Source organism: Heterocephalus glaber, unplaced genomic scaffold (genome assembly GCF_053883595.1).
Source record: "Heterocephalus glaber isolate CG9 unplaced genomic scaffold, H.glaber_assembly_v1.0 deba00001141, whole genome shotgun sequence".
Classification (NCBI taxonomy): Eukaryota; Metazoa; Chordata; class Mammalia; order Rodentia; family Bathyergidae; genus Heterocephalus; species Heterocephalus glaber.
The window spans coordinates 1,011,280-1,026,378 of record NW_028258201.1 but is presented as its reverse complement, the minus strand read 5'-3'; the positions used below and the strand labels follow the sequence as shown (position 1 = coordinate 1,026,378).

General features: G+C 54.8%; 3 protein-coding genes across 6 annotated transcripts; 2 read left to right on the top strand and 1 right to left on the bottom strand.

Annotated features, from left to right (window-relative positions):
• The first annotated feature begins 217 nt into the window (after positions 1 to 217).
• On the top strand, positions 218 to 3,449 carry Ly6g6c (lymphocyte antigen 6 family member G6C). Its single transcript, XM_004846969.4, has 3 exons — positions 218 to 357; positions 1,608 to 1,718; positions 2,824 to 3,449. The coding sequence occupies exons 1-3, from the start codon at positions 306 to 308 to the stop codon at positions 3,036 to 3,038; spliced, it is 378 nt and encodes a 125-aa protein (XP_004847026.1). The 5' UTR covers positions 218 to 305; the 3' UTR covers positions 3,039 to 3,449.
• Positions 3,450 to 4,164: 715 nt separating this feature from the next.
• On the bottom strand, positions 4,165 to 14,517 carry LOC101705762 (lymphocyte antigen 6 family member G6F). 4 transcript variants are annotated; one of them, XM_087210362.1, is made up of 6 exons: positions 13,288 to 13,434; positions 12,498 to 12,824; positions 12,150 to 12,413; positions 10,853 to 11,008; positions 5,681 to 5,806; positions 4,165 to 4,504 (listed from the first exon to the last, which is right to left on the bottom strand). In XM_087210362.1, the coding sequence occupies exons 1-6, from the start codon at positions 13,343 to 13,345 to the stop codon at positions 4,287 to 4,289; spliced, it is 1,149 nt and encodes a 382-aa protein (XP_087066488.1). In that variant the 5' UTR covers positions 13,346 to 13,434; the 3' UTR covers positions 4,165 to 4,286. The 4 variants fall into 4 exon arrangements, with proteins under 4 accessions (XP_087066488.1, XP_004847029.2, XP_004847031.3 ...); XM_004846974.3 differs by lacking the exons at positions 4,165 to 4,504; positions 5,681 to 5,806 and adding exons at positions 9,707 to 10,528; positions 10,680 to 10,746 and having other exon boundaries at positions 13,288 to 13,376; XM_087210361.1 differs by lacking the exons at positions 4,165 to 4,504; positions 5,681 to 5,806 and adding an exon at positions 10,676 to 10,746 and having other exon boundaries at positions 13,288 to 14,517.
• Positions 7,715 to 9,282, top strand: LOC101706118 (lymphocyte antigen 6G6e-like). The gene is made up of 3 exons (XM_004846975.4): positions 7,715 to 7,787; positions 8,347 to 8,472; positions 8,557 to 9,282. Exons 1-3 carry the CDS (start codon positions 7,736 to 7,738, stop codon positions 8,778 to 8,780), a joined length of 402 nt encoding a protein of 133 aa, XP_004847032.2. The 5' UTR covers positions 7,715 to 7,735; the 3' UTR covers positions 8,781 to 9,282.
• Positions 14,518 to 15,099: the final 582 nt, after the last annotated feature.

Genomic DNA, 15,099 nt, shown 5'->3' with positions numbered 1-15,099 from the left:
GAGAACTGGGTGGTGGGCGCTCTCGGCACTGAAAGCAAGACGCAAGATGGAGCCGGCCGAGGGCAGCACGCACCCGCCCACCCGCGCTCCCATCCTCCGCCCCAAGCCGCCAGGTCCGCCCCTCCCCACGCCTGGTCTAGGCCTCTGGTCAGCTTTGTGTGAAAGGAGGGAGGTGCCCGCAGAGACGGAGAAGGGAGGGGCCTTTGGCTTTATAAATTCCAAAAAGGTGCTCAACTCCCAGAGGCAGGTCCCTGAAAGCCTACCTCGTGAGCTGTTGCGGCCACTGCCCTTCTCAGGACGGCACTATGAGAGCCCTGCTGCTGCTCACCTTGTCTGCTCTCTTCTGCTGGGCCACAGGTGAGTCTCTGGGGCCCGAGGCCTGTGTCATCAGCTAGGACCATGTCCTCGTCTGCCTCCTCCTCTGCCTGCCATTCAGGATCCCAAACACCCCTCACCACCCACTCATCTGGCCTCTGCTCCTGGACCAGACCCTCCCTCGGGGACAGGCCCCTTCGTCCATTCCCCAAGGACCCAGGCTCATCACCACTTTCCTCCTCAGCCCCGAAAAGACTTACTCTTCTCACCTGCCCTGGCTCTCAGTCTTGTTTCCCACTCCAAGGTGCCCCCTGCTTGGAAACTCTGGTGTCTGGATCCCAGGGCAACCCCACTCCAGTATCCAGTTGCATCCATCTTCCTCTTTTACCTTCTGCCCTCAGCAGGATTCCTCTCAGACCAGGGCAGCCAGACCCAGGCTCTGTGTGGACCCCGGTCTCCCTGTGTGTGGACTCCACGAGGGATTAGGTGCTCAGCAGTGGCCCTTCCCAACCTGTCCCTTCTTCCTGGGCTGCAGACTCTCATCTCTATTGGCGACGCAAGCTTTCTGTGTGGTTCCAGTGACCATCTCTGGGATCCCCAACTGCACCTGGCCCTCCACCCTTGGGCAGACCCCTCCTTCACCAAACCTCCCACACCCAAACCTTGGATTAGCTGCAGCAGGAGCCCTGGGGTGCCACCTTCTGCACCCACCCATTTTGATGAGGTGCTAAGACAGAAACATGCTCTCTCTCCTGGGTGTTACTGCTGCTGCCCAGAGCCGAGGCAGAGAATTCCGCCCAGGACTGTTCCTCTCCCTGCAGTCTGGGCAGTCCGGGAGGTGAAGGGTAAGTCACCAAAGGTGCTCACAGGTGGCTTTCATGCAGCCTCAAGTTCCAAGCCATCTCTGATGGCTGAAAGCACTGTCACCCCATGGTTCTAGTTTTCACATTTCTTCCTGTTTCAGTCTCTGTTCTCTTCTCCACCTTCTTCATTCCTTCCTCATGGTTTCTTTGTGTCCTAGGTCTCAGAAGCCCGTGTTTTTGTTGGTGGCTGTGTTCCTCTTGACTCATCCCAGATGGGTGCAGTGGGACAAGATGTTTAGGGTGTGGGCCTGGCACGAAGCGCAGCTCCACCTCCGCCCACCATCCACTCCCCCAGTATCACTCACCTGTCTTCTCCACAGACCAAACAGGTCCGAGGCCTCCTCGGTGCTGATGGCTCCCCTCCACCCCTGCCCAGTGGCTCAGACACCCCGCCGCTTCACCCTGTCCCCCTGACTTGTGTCTCCCCAGCTGACATTCGCTGTCACTCCTGCTACAAGGTCCCTGTGCTGGGCTGTGTGGACCGGCAGTCCTGTCGCCTGGAGCCAGGACAACAGTGCTTGACCACAAACGTGTACCTCGGTAACATGCCCTGCCTTGGCTGGGGGAGGGCAGGTGGGAGACGATGTCGGGCAGAGCCGGAAAGGGCCGAGAATCCCAGCAGTGGTAACACTTGGGCAGAGATGACTGTGTCAAGCACTGACCTACACCGTTAAAGGCATTGGTTTTTGTTTGATTTGGTGTTGGTTTTTTGTTGGGTTTTTTTTTTTTGGTACCAGAGATTGAACTCAGGACCTTGCACTTGCAAGGCAGGCGGCGAAACCACTGAGCTAAATCCCCAGCCCTGGTGTTGGTTTTTTGAGACAGGATCTCACTATGTAGCTCAGGCTGGCCTCAAACTATTTTTGGTACCGGGGATTGAACTCAGGACCTTGCACTTGCAAGGCGGGCGCCAGAACCACTGAGCTAAATCCCCAGCCCCAACAATGTTAATTTCTTTCTTTTTTTCTTTTTCTTTCTTTTTTTTTTTTTTTTGGTACTGGGGACTGAACTTGGGTCCTTCCGCTTGCGAGGCAGGCAGCGGAACCACTGAGCTAAATCCCTGGCCCTGGCCTCAAACTTTTGATCCTCCTGCCTCAGCCTTCCAGGTCCTAGGGTCATGAGGTATCACACTCAGCTCACAGAGGCACTGTTCCAACATTCACAGTAACCAATGAGTGCTAATGTTATACTGAGGAAGTACCCTCAAAAAGAGATTACAGGGCCAGGGAGAGAGCTCAGTGGTACAGTGCTTGTCTGGCACGGCCAAGGCCCTGAGTTCCTTCCCCAGTGGGGGGGGGGGGAGAAGAGAGGAGGAGAGGGGAGGACGGTGGAGGGAGGAGGAGGGGACTGGATGGGTGAGAGAGAAAAGAGAGAGGAGGGAGGGGAAAGAAGGAAGAAGAGGGAGAGGGGAGGAGAGAGGAGGAAGGGAAGGGGAAGAGGGGAGGGGAGGGGAGGGGCGGTAATGTAGCTGCAGCTGGCTCAAGGCCAGCAGGTGCCAGAACCCGGACTAGGCTGGGGATGAGGAGCTGTGGAGGACAATTAGACAGAGAGGGCAGGGCCCGGCAGAGTGGGAAGGAGGAGGAGCCGGGTATGGAGCCAGCTGCCCTCCTGGCCTGGCCGACCTCCCTGGCGCTGCCTCCCCTAGGGAAGATGTGGGTGTTTTCCAACCTCCGCTGTGGCACACCAGAGGAGCCCTGTCGGGAGGAGTTCAATAAAACCAACCACAAGCTGGGCCTGAACTACAACACCACCTGCTGCAACAAGGACAGCTGCAACAGCCCTGCCCCCCGGCCCACTCCCGCCCTGGCCCCCCTGTTCCTCACCTCCCTGGCCGGCCTGGGCCTCTGGCTGCTGCACTGAGGCTCGCTGCCCAACTGCCCCTCCCTCGCCTTGGCCTGAGCTCTCCCCCTGCCTCCCCGCGGCCCTGGCCTCCCAGAGCAGCCTCTCCCCGGCTCCCCTTCCTGTGAAGAGCGTGTGCCAAGTCCTTCTCAAGAGACAGTGCTCAGAGCGGCCTCCCTGCGCTCTGGTTTTCCCGAGTCCTCTCTCATGGCCCTCTAGGCCACTCTGGATCCTCCACTGGCCTCTGAAGGGCTCCCCACTTTGTCTCCCACATTGTACTATACCCTCACTGGGGAGGGATTGGGATCGGGGGCTTCCATCCCATCCCCACCACAAGTTCCCAGGAAGGACCTAGTGACCTCTCTGCCCGGGGCTGACTCCCCAAACCATCGACTCCTTTCCATTTTGAGGAATAAATGTGTGTCTAATAAACTGTGTTTCTCACGAGGAGACCTAAATGTCAGACCCCTTCTCAACAGTACCCTGCTCCTCCTGTCCTCCCAACAACCCTCAGGGGTGTTTCTCAGGGAGGCTGCTTTGGGCAGAGGAGGAACAGGTTTTTCAGGCCTCCATCCTCCCTTCCAGGGTCTGGGGGTGGCACACTGGCCCAGTGTCTGGAGCAACAACTCTTAGCCTAAACTGAGCCACGCCCCTGGTGTCCTGCCAGGCAGGAGGTACAGCCTGGCTTGAGGCTCCCCAGAAAGTCTAGAAGTGCACAGGTCTGGGCCCTGCTTTCCTCAGTCCCTCAGGTGGGACTCTGAGGCCACACCCGGGCTGCTTACTGACTAGGGTATCCAGGCAACTCCCCTATCACGGGACTTCCATTTCCTTTCTCAGCTTGAAATAGTCCTATCAAGAGCCAAGTTGCAAACGGGGTGAAAAGGGAACAAATACAGACAGCGGGGCTTATGGGAGCCTGGTGACCCCCACTCAGCCCAGAGCCTGTTCCCCAGCCACCCTTGTTGCTAAGGAAGCGTCTCCCTAGCAACGCGTTCCTGGTGTCGATGCGTCATCATCCTTGGGGGTCTTGTTTGAGTGTACCATTGTAACAGTCCACGGATGGACTGGGAGCCCCCAAACTAGAAGCTGGGTGCCCCATATTGCCCCTTTAGCTTCCCATCAATAAGAGACAGATGGAATTTTCCAGTCAGCTGCAAAAGAGTCGATAGATTTTAATGGCTCACAGAGGAATGCTCATCTGCACATCTTAGATGCTCAGAGCTTGCCTGCTCCTTCACTCCCTTGCTCCCTTCCCTACCCCTGAGCCCACTACCCGCTCCACAGTCCTGGCAAAAGCCAGGTCAGGGTGGTGACTGCTGCAGCCAAGACGCATGCAGGGGCCAGGGTGCTCGACACGGCGCTGTTGCACAGGTCTCCGATGCAGCAGTCCCTGTGGACTGTGTAAGTCATGTCGCCCACCGACTCCATTTCCACTTGATTGCAGCGATGGATGCCCACACAGGCTGGCTGGTGCTGTCTCAAGGTCACTGGGGTTGAGAGAGAATGAGGCGAGGGTGGTGCTGCTGCCTAAAACACTCAGCCTCAGGCTCACCATGTGAAAACAGCAGCTAGATCTACACAGAGGAGCAGTCTACAAAATAGCCTATCATAAAAGTAAATTAAAAAATTTTTTAAATATGAAATAACCTATCTGGATTCTGCAAAAGCGTCAAGCTCAGCTGGACGTGGTGGTGTGGGTCTGTAATCCCAGAACTCTGGGAGGCTAAAGCAGGGGATTTCAAGTTAGAGCCCAGCCTGGGCAATTTAGCAACTTAGAGAGAACTTATCTCAAAAATTAAAAAAGAACTGAGGCTGTAGCTCAGTGCAAAGGGTTGGGTTCAATCCTCAGTACTGTCAAAAATAAATACTGGCCAGGGATTTAGCTCAGTGGTGCTGCTGCCTGCCTCGAAAGTGCAAGGTCCTGAGTTCAATCCCCAGTACCAAAAAAGAAATAAATAAATACTAAACACATAAATGTGTCAAGGTCACAAGAGAAAAAGACAACCCACACCGCCTCGATCAGCTGGCAATATTACACCTACGTTGTTTTCTGATTTTCAGACTTGTTCTTCAGCTGTGTGAGATGTTAGCACTCAGTGAAGCTGGGTGAAGTACATACTCTGCACCACTTTTACAACTTTTCTGTCAATCCAAAATGATTTCAAAATTTAAAAACACACACACAAGCTGGGCATGGTGCCCCAGGCCTGTAATCCCAGCACTTGGAGGCATTTAGAGGCTGAGGCAGGAGGGTCACCATGAGTTCAAGGCCAGCCTGGGCTACACATCAAGACCCTGTCTCAAAAAACCAAAAAGCAGAACAAAACAAAACACCACACACATACACAAGTATACTTCCCTGGTTCTTGGCCAATACTTGAAAGTTGGAGCGTGGTTTAACATTTTGGCCTGGGCCTGCAGCATGGGGCTTTTTCTGTGAGTGAACAAGCCTGCAAGGTCCCTTCTGGAGCGCAGAGGAGGGGGTTGCGACACAAAGACAGGGTGCTCGGTGCCAGGAGCCAGATGGGCCCAGGGCGCTCGCTGCCACAGCCGCACCGTCTGCCCAGAGCCAGACTGAGCCCGGAAAGGTTCTGGAGGCCGGAGGGATGCAAGTGGAGGCTGGAGGCAGGGAAGGGCTGAGGGGAGGGAGGAAGGAGACTCACGGTTTCCGGGCAGCCTGATCTGCACCAGGCTGGCCTGGGGCTTGCGCTCGCCCTCGCCGCAGGTGGTCACGGCCTCGGCGCAGCCGCCCGGGCCGCCCCCGCAGTCGTAGCACCGCAGACGGCTTCCTGGGGAGACAAGAGGCGGGCGCTGGGCCGGGCCGGGCCGGGCCGCAGGCGGAGGGCTGGGACAGGCCGAGCACAGTGGCGCCTCTTACCCAAGGCGGCGCCCAGCAGGGTGCAGAGCAGCATCGCGCCAACCCGGGGGCTCATCGCGTCGTCGCTCTGCCTGCAGCGCTGTCCCTCCCGCCCACCCCCCTCCGGCCCTGCTCCGCCAGCCTTATATCCCCCTGGCCCGCGCTTTATGGGCCCATAAAAGGTGCAGAGGCGCCCCCGGGAGGCCCCGGGCCCCAGCGGGGCCAGGGCGGGGCTCGGCGGATGCTCTGGCATCTCTGCAGCCCATCGCCTCCCTGGCAGCCTCAGCGGGCTCAGCCTGTCCGACTCCCTCACTGCTCCTCTTCCCAGGCCGCGTTTTCGCGAGTTGGATTTTCTTCATATACTTCAGCCAGAACAACAAACTGAAGTGGATTGGACACCCAGCATCTTCTACGAAGTCTAAAATTAAATAGCTTGGCAAAAATGAAAAGCAATAGCACTCTTCTCACTGAGCTGTTCGGAGCTAATAGTTACTTTCCACAGAACTTTGTTTCATTGACGTGTAATAGGGTTAGTTTTTATTTGTTAAATGAATCAATCAATGCCCATCTAGGGCCGGGGATTTAGCTCAGTGGTTTCACCGCCTGCCGCGCAAGCTCAAGGACCCGAGTTCGATCCCCGGTACAAAAAAAAAAAAATGCCTATCTAAAATGTCCTGTTTTAATTTCTAATACAGTAAATACTGACAGAACCCACACGAAGGAAAGCTCTTTGGGGCCTTCAGTAATTTTTAAGGGTAAAGAAAGCTGGGTGTGGTGGTGCACGCTTGTATAACCCCAGCCACGCAGGAAGCTGATCCAGAAGGATCTCAAGTCAGAGGCCAGCCTGGCAGTACAGCAAGTCCCTGCCTCAAAACGAAGTGTTTAAAAGGCTTAGGGTTTAGTTCAGTGTTTGAGCACTTGCCTAGTTTGTGCGAGAGACTCTGGATTTAATCTTCAGTACTGGTAAAGAAAAGAAGAGAGAGCGAGAGAGAGACTGAGATAAAATTTTGAGAACTGCTGCTTGGTGAACACCTGTCTCTCCCTGCCCTTTCAGTCTGACTCCTCGGGTAAGGAAGGTGCTTTTTGTGTGTGACGCTGTGAATGGATCCTAGGGCCTCGCAGATGCTAGGCAAGCGCTCTGCCATGGAGCTGCACTCCCAGTCCTGTCCCCAGCCTCTCGAGTGAACCCTGTCTTGCATACCCTGCCTCACTTTGTGCCTAATCCTGCCTATTTCTTCCTTGCTACTCTGACTCTCCTAAGCAGAAACATCCATCTGGCCAGGCCCTGCTCCTGATTAATTCTCCCCTCCAAGGAGGCTAATTATGGGGTGGGAATGTTGAGGCTTGGGGGGATCAAAGGGATGTGAAGCTGGGTGGGGGTGTCCCCCAGCTCGGCTCTATGGGCAGAGGTATGGGGCGGCTGGGTGGGATAGCTGCTGCCACACTCACACACCACACGAAGGTTCAGGCCAGGGCTGTTTGGGAGGCCGACCCTGGAGGGGGCAGAGAAAACACCACAAAGACAAGAGCCAAGAGCGCCAGAACAGCTTGAGACAGGCGTGGAGGGAGGGAGAAGGGGGCAGGGGAAAGCGACAGACAGTGCAGGAGTGGCAGAGGGTGCTGAATTCCCCGTGCAGCAGACAGCAGATGGGAGAGGACCCTCATGGCGAGGACGGGGTGAGAGACAGAGCAGAGGGGTGCAGGAGCGGAGGGCCGGCCTGTGAGTCAGACCGCGGAATGAATGCTGGCTCGGTTCCGCCCCGCCCCCGGAGCCTCTCCCTAGGTGTGTTTGTTTCCTGCTCCCTCCTGTCATGCTCAGATGCGAGTCTCTGTCTTGGTGCTGATCACATTCTACCCCACCATGGGTACCTGCACCATCTTCCTGTGCCTCCTGCTCCTCTGCGGGGCCCTGGGTAAGGGTGGGCAGCGGGCAGGGGCTGGAGGAGCTGGAGGGCTGGAAGGGACAGGCAGCAGGCAAGGCCAGGGGGACAGCTGGGGACCCTGGGGACACGGGCCAGCCCGCTCGATGGCTCAGTGCAAGCAGAGAAGCTTTCTCTGCAAGGCCCCTGAGACCCATTGTCTCCTCCTTTGAGCTCTCTCTTTGAGCTCCTCTGTCTCTGTGCCTTATCTTCCACTTCTCTTCCCTTGCGCTTCTGCACCAGGCCCCTCAAAGCCAAGTCCTCTTTTCTGACTGCCTCTGGCTCCATCTGCCTAACTTCTTCCCTCCTCTCCCTCCATCTCTGCACCCGCCTGGCTTTTGTGCCTCAGTCTCTCCTGGCGTCTGTTTGTCTGTGCGCCTCTGTCAATCCCTATATCTCTCGTGCCTCTGCCTCTCTTCTTTTACTTCCCCTGCCTGCTCCGCCTGTTTTTCTACTTCGTCTGCCTCCACTTCATGGCTTCCCAGCTCTGTCCTTCCGTGTGGGCTCTGTCTCTCGCCTTTTGCTCCCTGCCATGATCTCTGCTATTCAACAGGTCTCAGCACTTCCCCTACCCGGGCCCGGCTCCACTGTTACACCTGCAGCTTCGCCAAACCCTGCTACCCTGTTCCCACGGAGTGTCAGGACGATGAGGCTTGCGGCATCAGCCTGGGCACCTCAGGTAGGCTCCCACCGGATGGGCCCCTCCTGCTGGGCCCAGCCTCCGTCCTTCCTGGCCCACTGCCCCATTTCTCCTTTCCCACAGACCAGAATGAGGTCATCGAGCGGAAAGGCTGCCTCCCTAGGGCCCAGTGCCCTCTGCCAGGGCATGCCACCTACTGGTCACGCTCCTACATGCTGCGACATCAGTGCTGCGAACAGGACTTGTGCAACGTGGCCACCACGCCCCAGCAGCTCCCTAGCCTTCTGCTCAGCACCTTGGTCCTCCTTGTGACCAGCTTCACTTGGGCAGGCCACCTCCTCCGCTAGCCTCATGGGAGTCTGCGGCCCTCAACCCTGGGCTCCTCCACAGACATCGTGGGCCTGGAATGGGCACAAACACCCGAAATTTGCCCAAGAACCTGATTTTGTACAAAGACCTCAGACCCCTGGGCCCAGTGCCCCTACAGATTCCTATGGGCCCTGCTCCAGCCCCTGCAGTTACCTGCTAAGAGCCCAGCCCCCAAGGAAACCCTTGTTCTGCCTTTTCTAGATGCCTGGTGCTGATGTCCCCTCAGCCCCAGGTTCCTGGCAAGAGAGTCAAAGGGGCACTGGGAACGGTGACAAGGAGAGTCTGGCTAGGAAGGATGTAACTTATAGACTGGGAACTCGGGAAGGAGGGACTCAGTTTGGGAAACTATAAAAAGATTTAAGGGGCCGGGGATTTAGCTCAGTGGTTTCGCCACCTGCTGCGCAAATGCAAGGACTGGAGTTCGATCCTTGGTACCAAAAAAAAAAGTAGATTTAATAAAAGGGCCATCTGGGAGCCTGGCATTGCTGCAGTGTGAGAGAGAGAGAGAGAGAGTGTGTGTGTGTGTGTGTGTACAGGTGTGCTCTCTGAAAATGAGCTGCAGCTGCTTGGTGGGCTGGACTGAAGTGCTGGAGCCTGAGCCACTCACCCCCTCATTTCCCAACTGTATCATTCACGCCATCCTTCCTGCCAATAGCTTAGCTTAGGCCACCGCAGTGTGAAGGCTTTAGCCGAGATTTCTGAGAAAGCTCTTCTCCAAGCCAGAGCCCAGACTCTGAAGTGCTCGGTAGAGCTTCCCATGGGCAGTGACCCAGAGTCCAGCTCACTTCTGCCCGAGTGGGGCCACCAGGTTGGGAACACCAATGCCCTTCCCCACCCACCCGCCCAGATGTGTCCAGGGCCCACAGATGACCCTGGGGAATCCCGTCTGGGTGCTTCTGGACAGTCTGCCCAGAGAGGGGGTGGCCTCTCGGCACAGGGAGCCGGTGCGCCAGGAGTCAGGCGATAAGCAGCTCACACCCTGGAGGCCACTGTGGCGCAGCTCGAGGAAGAGGAAGCAAGTGTGCCTTGGATAAGGAGGGTGCCCTGGCGGGGGCCAAGCACAAGCACCCACTCCACCGAAGTTCCCCCCTTCCATCTGAGGAAGTCTGGGGCTGATTACATTGCTCGTTCCTCAGCATCTCTTCTTTAAGAGGGTGCCGCTTGGACAGAGGAAGGTCTGCCTTAGTTTGGAGGCTGTCGAAGCTCCTTTCCATTTTCTCTGTCCTGCAGTTCTCCCACTTGTGCTTCTATTTTTCTGTCTCTTTGTCCATCTCCTTTCTCTTACTCTGACTTGAGTCTCTTCCCTTCTCTCTTCCTCAGTTTCCTCCATATGTCCTTCAGTCCCCCTTCGACTGATACTTTACTATTGTGCAAATACCTGGGTTTCTTTGTCTCTTCCCTGCCCACCCCACCCTTTCTTACCCTCAACAATTACCCCAGGTTCCCCTCAATTTCATGGTACTTCACGCTCAGCACCACCCCCCACCGGCCACTTCAAGACAGGAGACCACAGCTTTTTGTAGGTGACATGGAACAATGCCACTCCTTTCGTGCAGTCCCCACCCCATCCCCCACACACATTGGTGGCTGCTGAAGGCCAACTGGACAGACAGCCCCCCACCCCCGGTTTCAGGGCGTCCTCTATGGCAGATGGCCAGGGAGACAGCAGGTCACACTTTCCAGCAGCAGATGTTGCCAAGGTCATCTGGTCTTGTGGGCAGGTGGGCTGTGGGGTTTGCAAAGCAGGGAAGCAGATTAAGGATAACTTTTCTCCAGCTCCTCAGGAACCAGGCCCCATCCCCGACCCAACTCCATTGTTTCCTCTCGCATCCCGAGGCCCTGTGGGATTTTAGCCTCTGTCTCCTTTTGTTCCTTACCGGAGACGCGCCAAGTGGATGTTCTCGTAGACTTGGATTTCGGGTTTGAATTGAGGAACTGAGGCATCTGGGGAGAAGGGGCATACATGTACAGAAGGGAAGTCAGCGCTGGGTGACCACCCCGCACCTACCTAGAGAGGGCAGGACAGAACCAGCTTCAGTGAGGGTCTCACCTTGGCCCTGAACCCCATGGACCCTCCGCCTCCAGAGCACGATGCTGAGGGCCAGGATGGTGAATCCCTGGCCCACCGTGAGCAGCAGCATCAGGATCCGGGGCACATCCCAGCCCATGGAAGGGACACAGAGAGTGGGAGACGGATCCGCGGAGGCTGTAATAAGAGTAAGACAGAGGGACAGGGAGGGAAGCAGTGGGGAGCCTGTCCCTGTGCCCCAAAGGGAGGCTCCCCAGTCTAGTGGGTTCTTCCTACAGAAGACTTACGAACTTCCCTGCCCCCCAGTACCCACCTCTCCTCTTTGCTCCTTTCCAGGATTCTCCCTGACCTCACGTGCCAACCTCAGCAGAGAATGGCAGTGCTGTCCACCCACACATGGACCGCTAACTCCAGACACCTCCAGCCATGGCTGCCTCAGTAGTAATTCACCATCCCAAGAAAAATAAAGTGCTGGGGCTGGGGATTTAGAGCAATGGTGCCCACACCTGCCTCCCAAACACAAGGTCCTGAGTTTGATTCCTGGTACCAAAAAGAAAAAGAAAAAGAAAAAGAAAGTGCTTTCCATGTACTTATTCCTCCATTCATTCACTCTCTCAACATTGCTTGGTCTCTCTCACCACACGCCAGGCACTGTGTTTAGTGTGAGGATGTAGAGGGCAACACACTCAGTCACTGCCCATCTGCTCCTCCTTACTGCCTGTAGGTGGGTTATTCTACACTCAGTAGCATATCTTCTTGGTATATGGCTTTTTTTTTTCTACTGAGGACTCAACCCAAGGCCTTCACATTTATCTACATGCCCAGCCCTTTTTATTTTTTATTTTTTTGGTACTGGGGATCAAACTCGGGACCTTGAGCTTGTGAGGGAGGCAGTGGAACCACCGAGCTAAATCCTGGCCTCGTGGCTTTTTTTTAACTGCAGAACAATTATATATATATATATCTATTTCCTTCCACCTTCACTATCCATGGGCCATTGTAACAGCAGTGCATATACCCTTAGTTCAAGTAACAACTCCCTCAGCAATAAATTTTATGCTCTTCCTCTCTGCTATGGGTTATTCCACAAAAAGTTATTGATTGCTCTATTTATAAACAATGGCACGTTTCACTAAAATATAGTCTTGGCTGCTGGTTTGTTTCATCTGAAAACCGGCTTAATCAAGTCCATTCTGCTGTGCACTCGGTCGACATAAGCAGCAGTCTGCTCCTCCAGAAATCGCCCCAAGCCGGTTTGGTTTTCCTCTCCTGGCCTCCTTCCCAGCCGGCAGGAGGGAAGTCTCTTTCCTCAGTTTACCTGGCAGGCTGAAGCTGATGCCTTTGTCTTGAGTCATGAGGCAGCGGATGATTCTTGGTCTCCGGCCCCTGGGCTCAGGGTGCCCCTCGCCAGGACACACCAAGAGCAGCGCCGCGCCCTCATTCCAGAAGGCCTGAGCGCGTCCTCGGACAAGGCCCTTCCCCTCCCGCCAGCCCACGGAGTCCAGACGCCTGGCGGGAACCGCAGAACACCGGAGGACAGAGCAGGAAGACCCATCTGCAGCCCTTGCAGAGAACTGGGATCCTGTGGGACAAAGGACCCTTTGGTTCTTTTCCTGCCCTTCCCCAGTCCCAGCGGCCCCTGACCTCCATCCACACCCCAGCTCACCTCTCATCACGGAGACATCATACACCCTCCAGTTCTGGTACTCTAAGTGCTGACCCAGCACAGTGCACCAGTACCGCCCGGCGTCTGCATCCTCAGACTCCGCCAGCCACAGGGAATAGTTGCCCAGGAGTTTGAGCCTGGGGTCCCTTCTGGTTTGCCCAAAGTGTGGGACTGTTGCGGCCACTTGGACTTGGGCCAGCTGGGTGGTGGAGGTGCCTGCTGCAGGGCTGTGGAACCAAGACAGGAATTCGTCCCCACGTAGGACACGTGGTAAGGGACATGGTAGCTCCATCGCCTCCCCTAAGGCCACATAGACAGGGAGATGGTCTGTGGGGAGAGGGTGCTATGAGGCCAGAGACCTCTGTCACGTCAAAAAGCCCCCACTTGACCTCTAACCCTGGCTTCCTGCTCCTCTGGGGCCCCCGAGCACTGGCCTGGCTCGTGAGCAAATTTTGCAAGTGACAGCTACCAAAGCAAGAGAAGTGGAGTCTGAGGATTTTCCTTCCCTCTTTTCAGGCCAGTGAGAGGATCTAAGTGCGTGAGGGTAAAAGCTGAAATAGTTGCCAAATGCCCCGTTTCTTCATACATTTACTCATTTGTTGATTTTCTAAAGGAAATTCTACACAGTCCTGACCCTCACTGCCCCTGGGTCTTCCCTGGAACCAGAAGCAGGGACAGGTCAGAAGGGTAAGTCTGAGTCAGCTCCCTTCTCCAGGCCCCTAGAGAACAAGACCAGCATCCCTCCCAACCTTGCAAACAGCTGAAGAATCTCCCACCTGCTGCTCCTTACCTACAGCAGCCTGAGAAGGGCCACAGAGAAACAGAAGGAAGAAGAGTGAGGCTGCCATGGGAAGAGACAGCCACGTCCTCTTGCTCCGAGACTGGCGTTCTCCGGAGGAAACAGACCAGATAAAGGCCCGCACTGCCAGGCCAGAGCAACATGGGCTTCTGGATGGGATGGGAATGCTGGGGCAGATAAAACCCAGTTGCATGTCTCCTAGGGTGAGAGCAGCCCCCTTTCTGTTCTGGGAGCTGGAACAGGGCCAGGTCCAGGCTGCTCCTGCATAGAAGAGGTCCTAGCTGTCCACCTGGCATCAGTCTGGTCAGCCATGAGCCCAGGAGCTGAGTCTTCCTGTCGGTCTCCATGACTGTAAACTCAGTTAGTGGTCCAAAATGATTTGGAATGACTTTCCCTGTGGTTTCCTGGCATACTACAGACCTCTGCAGAACCCTTGAGAAGCACAGTAAGCTACTACTCCAGGTGAATTATTTGCCTCGGGGCCTGGAGTATTCAGACTCATGCTTCTGCCCGAGTGGGGGTCTTGGTCTAAATCTAATGGTGCTTAATCTGTTATTTACTTATTAAAAATAAGTGCAGTGGTAGGGATTGAACCCAGGGCCTCACACATGGTAGACAAGTGCTGTATCATATTAAAAAAAAAAAGAAATACAGTATTACCAGCTGGGCATGGTGGGCATGGGAGGATGAGGCAAAAAGATCACAAATTCCAGGCCAGCCTTGGCAACTTAGGGAGATCTTGGCTCAATTTATAAAATGAAAAGGGTCAGGGGAGCAGCACAGTGGCAGAGCACCCCTGGGTTCAATCCCCGATACCCTATCTGGATTTTAGTCACAAATCCTCTATGCTCTGTGTGTGTGTGTGTGTGTGTGTGTGTGTGTGTGTGTGTGTGTGTGTGTGTGTTGCTACAGGGTCTAGATATATAGTTCGGGCTGGTCTTGAACTCATTATGTAGCCCAGGCTGGCCTTGACTTTGAGGTCTTCCTGCCTCAGCCTCCCAAGTGCTAGAATTACCAGCAGATGTTATTATAGACAGTTAAGTTAGATAGAAATTATTAAGATAGTCAGATAGGGGTGGTCCATCGAGGGGGTCAGTGCAGAAGATGAGAACACATCAAAACTGTTCGCTGGAGGCGAACCTCAAGTAGGCCAGGCCTGCATGCCTCCCTATGGGATAAATACCAGCCTGAGAATTATACTGTAATTGGCACCATCGGGTCCAGTAGGTCCAGACAAGCACCAGACATCCAGGTAGGTGACCAGAACATCTGGACCCATCCCTTCCCAAAAATGGTTTTGTTTTTCCTGTGTTAGAAGTTACAGATAGGGTGAAGTTAATGACGATCACCATATAACTTCGCTATGTGCCTCGCTTCCCTATTGGATCAATGTTAGCTAAGCGGCTATACTTGTAATCTTATAGGTTGATTATAGTTTGACCCACGTTGTACTCAGCGTATGATTTTGCTCTATAAAACATTCTTGGAGAAGTGGCTTCTGTGTCAACCCACTTTCAGGACCCCTCCTATCTCTCAGGAGCTTTCAATAAACCTTTCCTACTTTTAACCTCCTTTGTCCTTTGGAATTCATTCTTTGATATTTGGGGCACAAACTCGGCACATCTGACATCTAGCAGGTTGGAAGTTATATTTCTTCTATATCAATGTCACCGAGCCTCATTCATTTTCTTTTAACAAGTATTCCACATATCTTTAGCGGTGCTATTTTCCTGAATTGTTTTCCATGATGTAGCTCTCCATTTATTTAACCTTACATTTACCTTTTCTGATAATCTTTTAATA

Bases quoted from the DNA above. Each gene is read 5' to 3' on its own strand.
- Ly6g6c (XM_004846969.4), top strand. From the start codon at position 306: ATGAGAGCCCTGCTGCTGCTCACCTTGTCTGCTCTCTTCTGCTGGGCC. The intron at 358-1,607 runs GTGAGTCTCTGG...GTGTCTCCCCAG, and splicing joins TCTCTTCTGCTGGGCCACAG to CTGACATTCGCTGTCACTCC. The intron at 1,719-2,823 runs GTAACATGCCCT...TGCCTCCCCTAG, and splicing joins GACCACAAACGTGTACCTCG to GGAAGATGTGGGTGTTTTCC.
- LOC101705762 (XM_087210362.1), bottom strand. From the start codon at position 13,345: ATGGCAGCCTCACTCTTCTTCCTTCTGTTTCTCTGTGGCCCTTCTCAG. The intron at 12,825-13,287 runs GTAAGGAGCAGC...CTCTCCCCACAG, and splicing joins CCCTTCTCAGGCTGCTGTAG to ACCATCTCCCTGTCTATGTG. The intron at 4,505-5,680 runs GTGAGTCTCCTT...TCTCAACCCCAG, and splicing joins GATCAGGCTGCCCGGAAACC to TGACCTTGAGACAGCACCAG.
- LOC101706118 (XM_004846975.4), top strand. From the start codon at position 7,736: ATGGGTACCTGCACCATCTTCCTGTGCCTCCTGCTCCTCTGCGGGGCC. The intron at 7,788-8,346 runs GTAAGGGTGGGC...GCTATTCAACAG, and splicing joins GCTCCTCTGCGGGGCCCTGG to GTCTCAGCACTTCCCCTACC. The intron at 8,473-8,556 runs GTAGGCTCCCAC...CCTTTCCCACAG, and splicing joins CATCAGCCTGGGCACCTCAG to ACCAGAATGAGGTCATCGAG.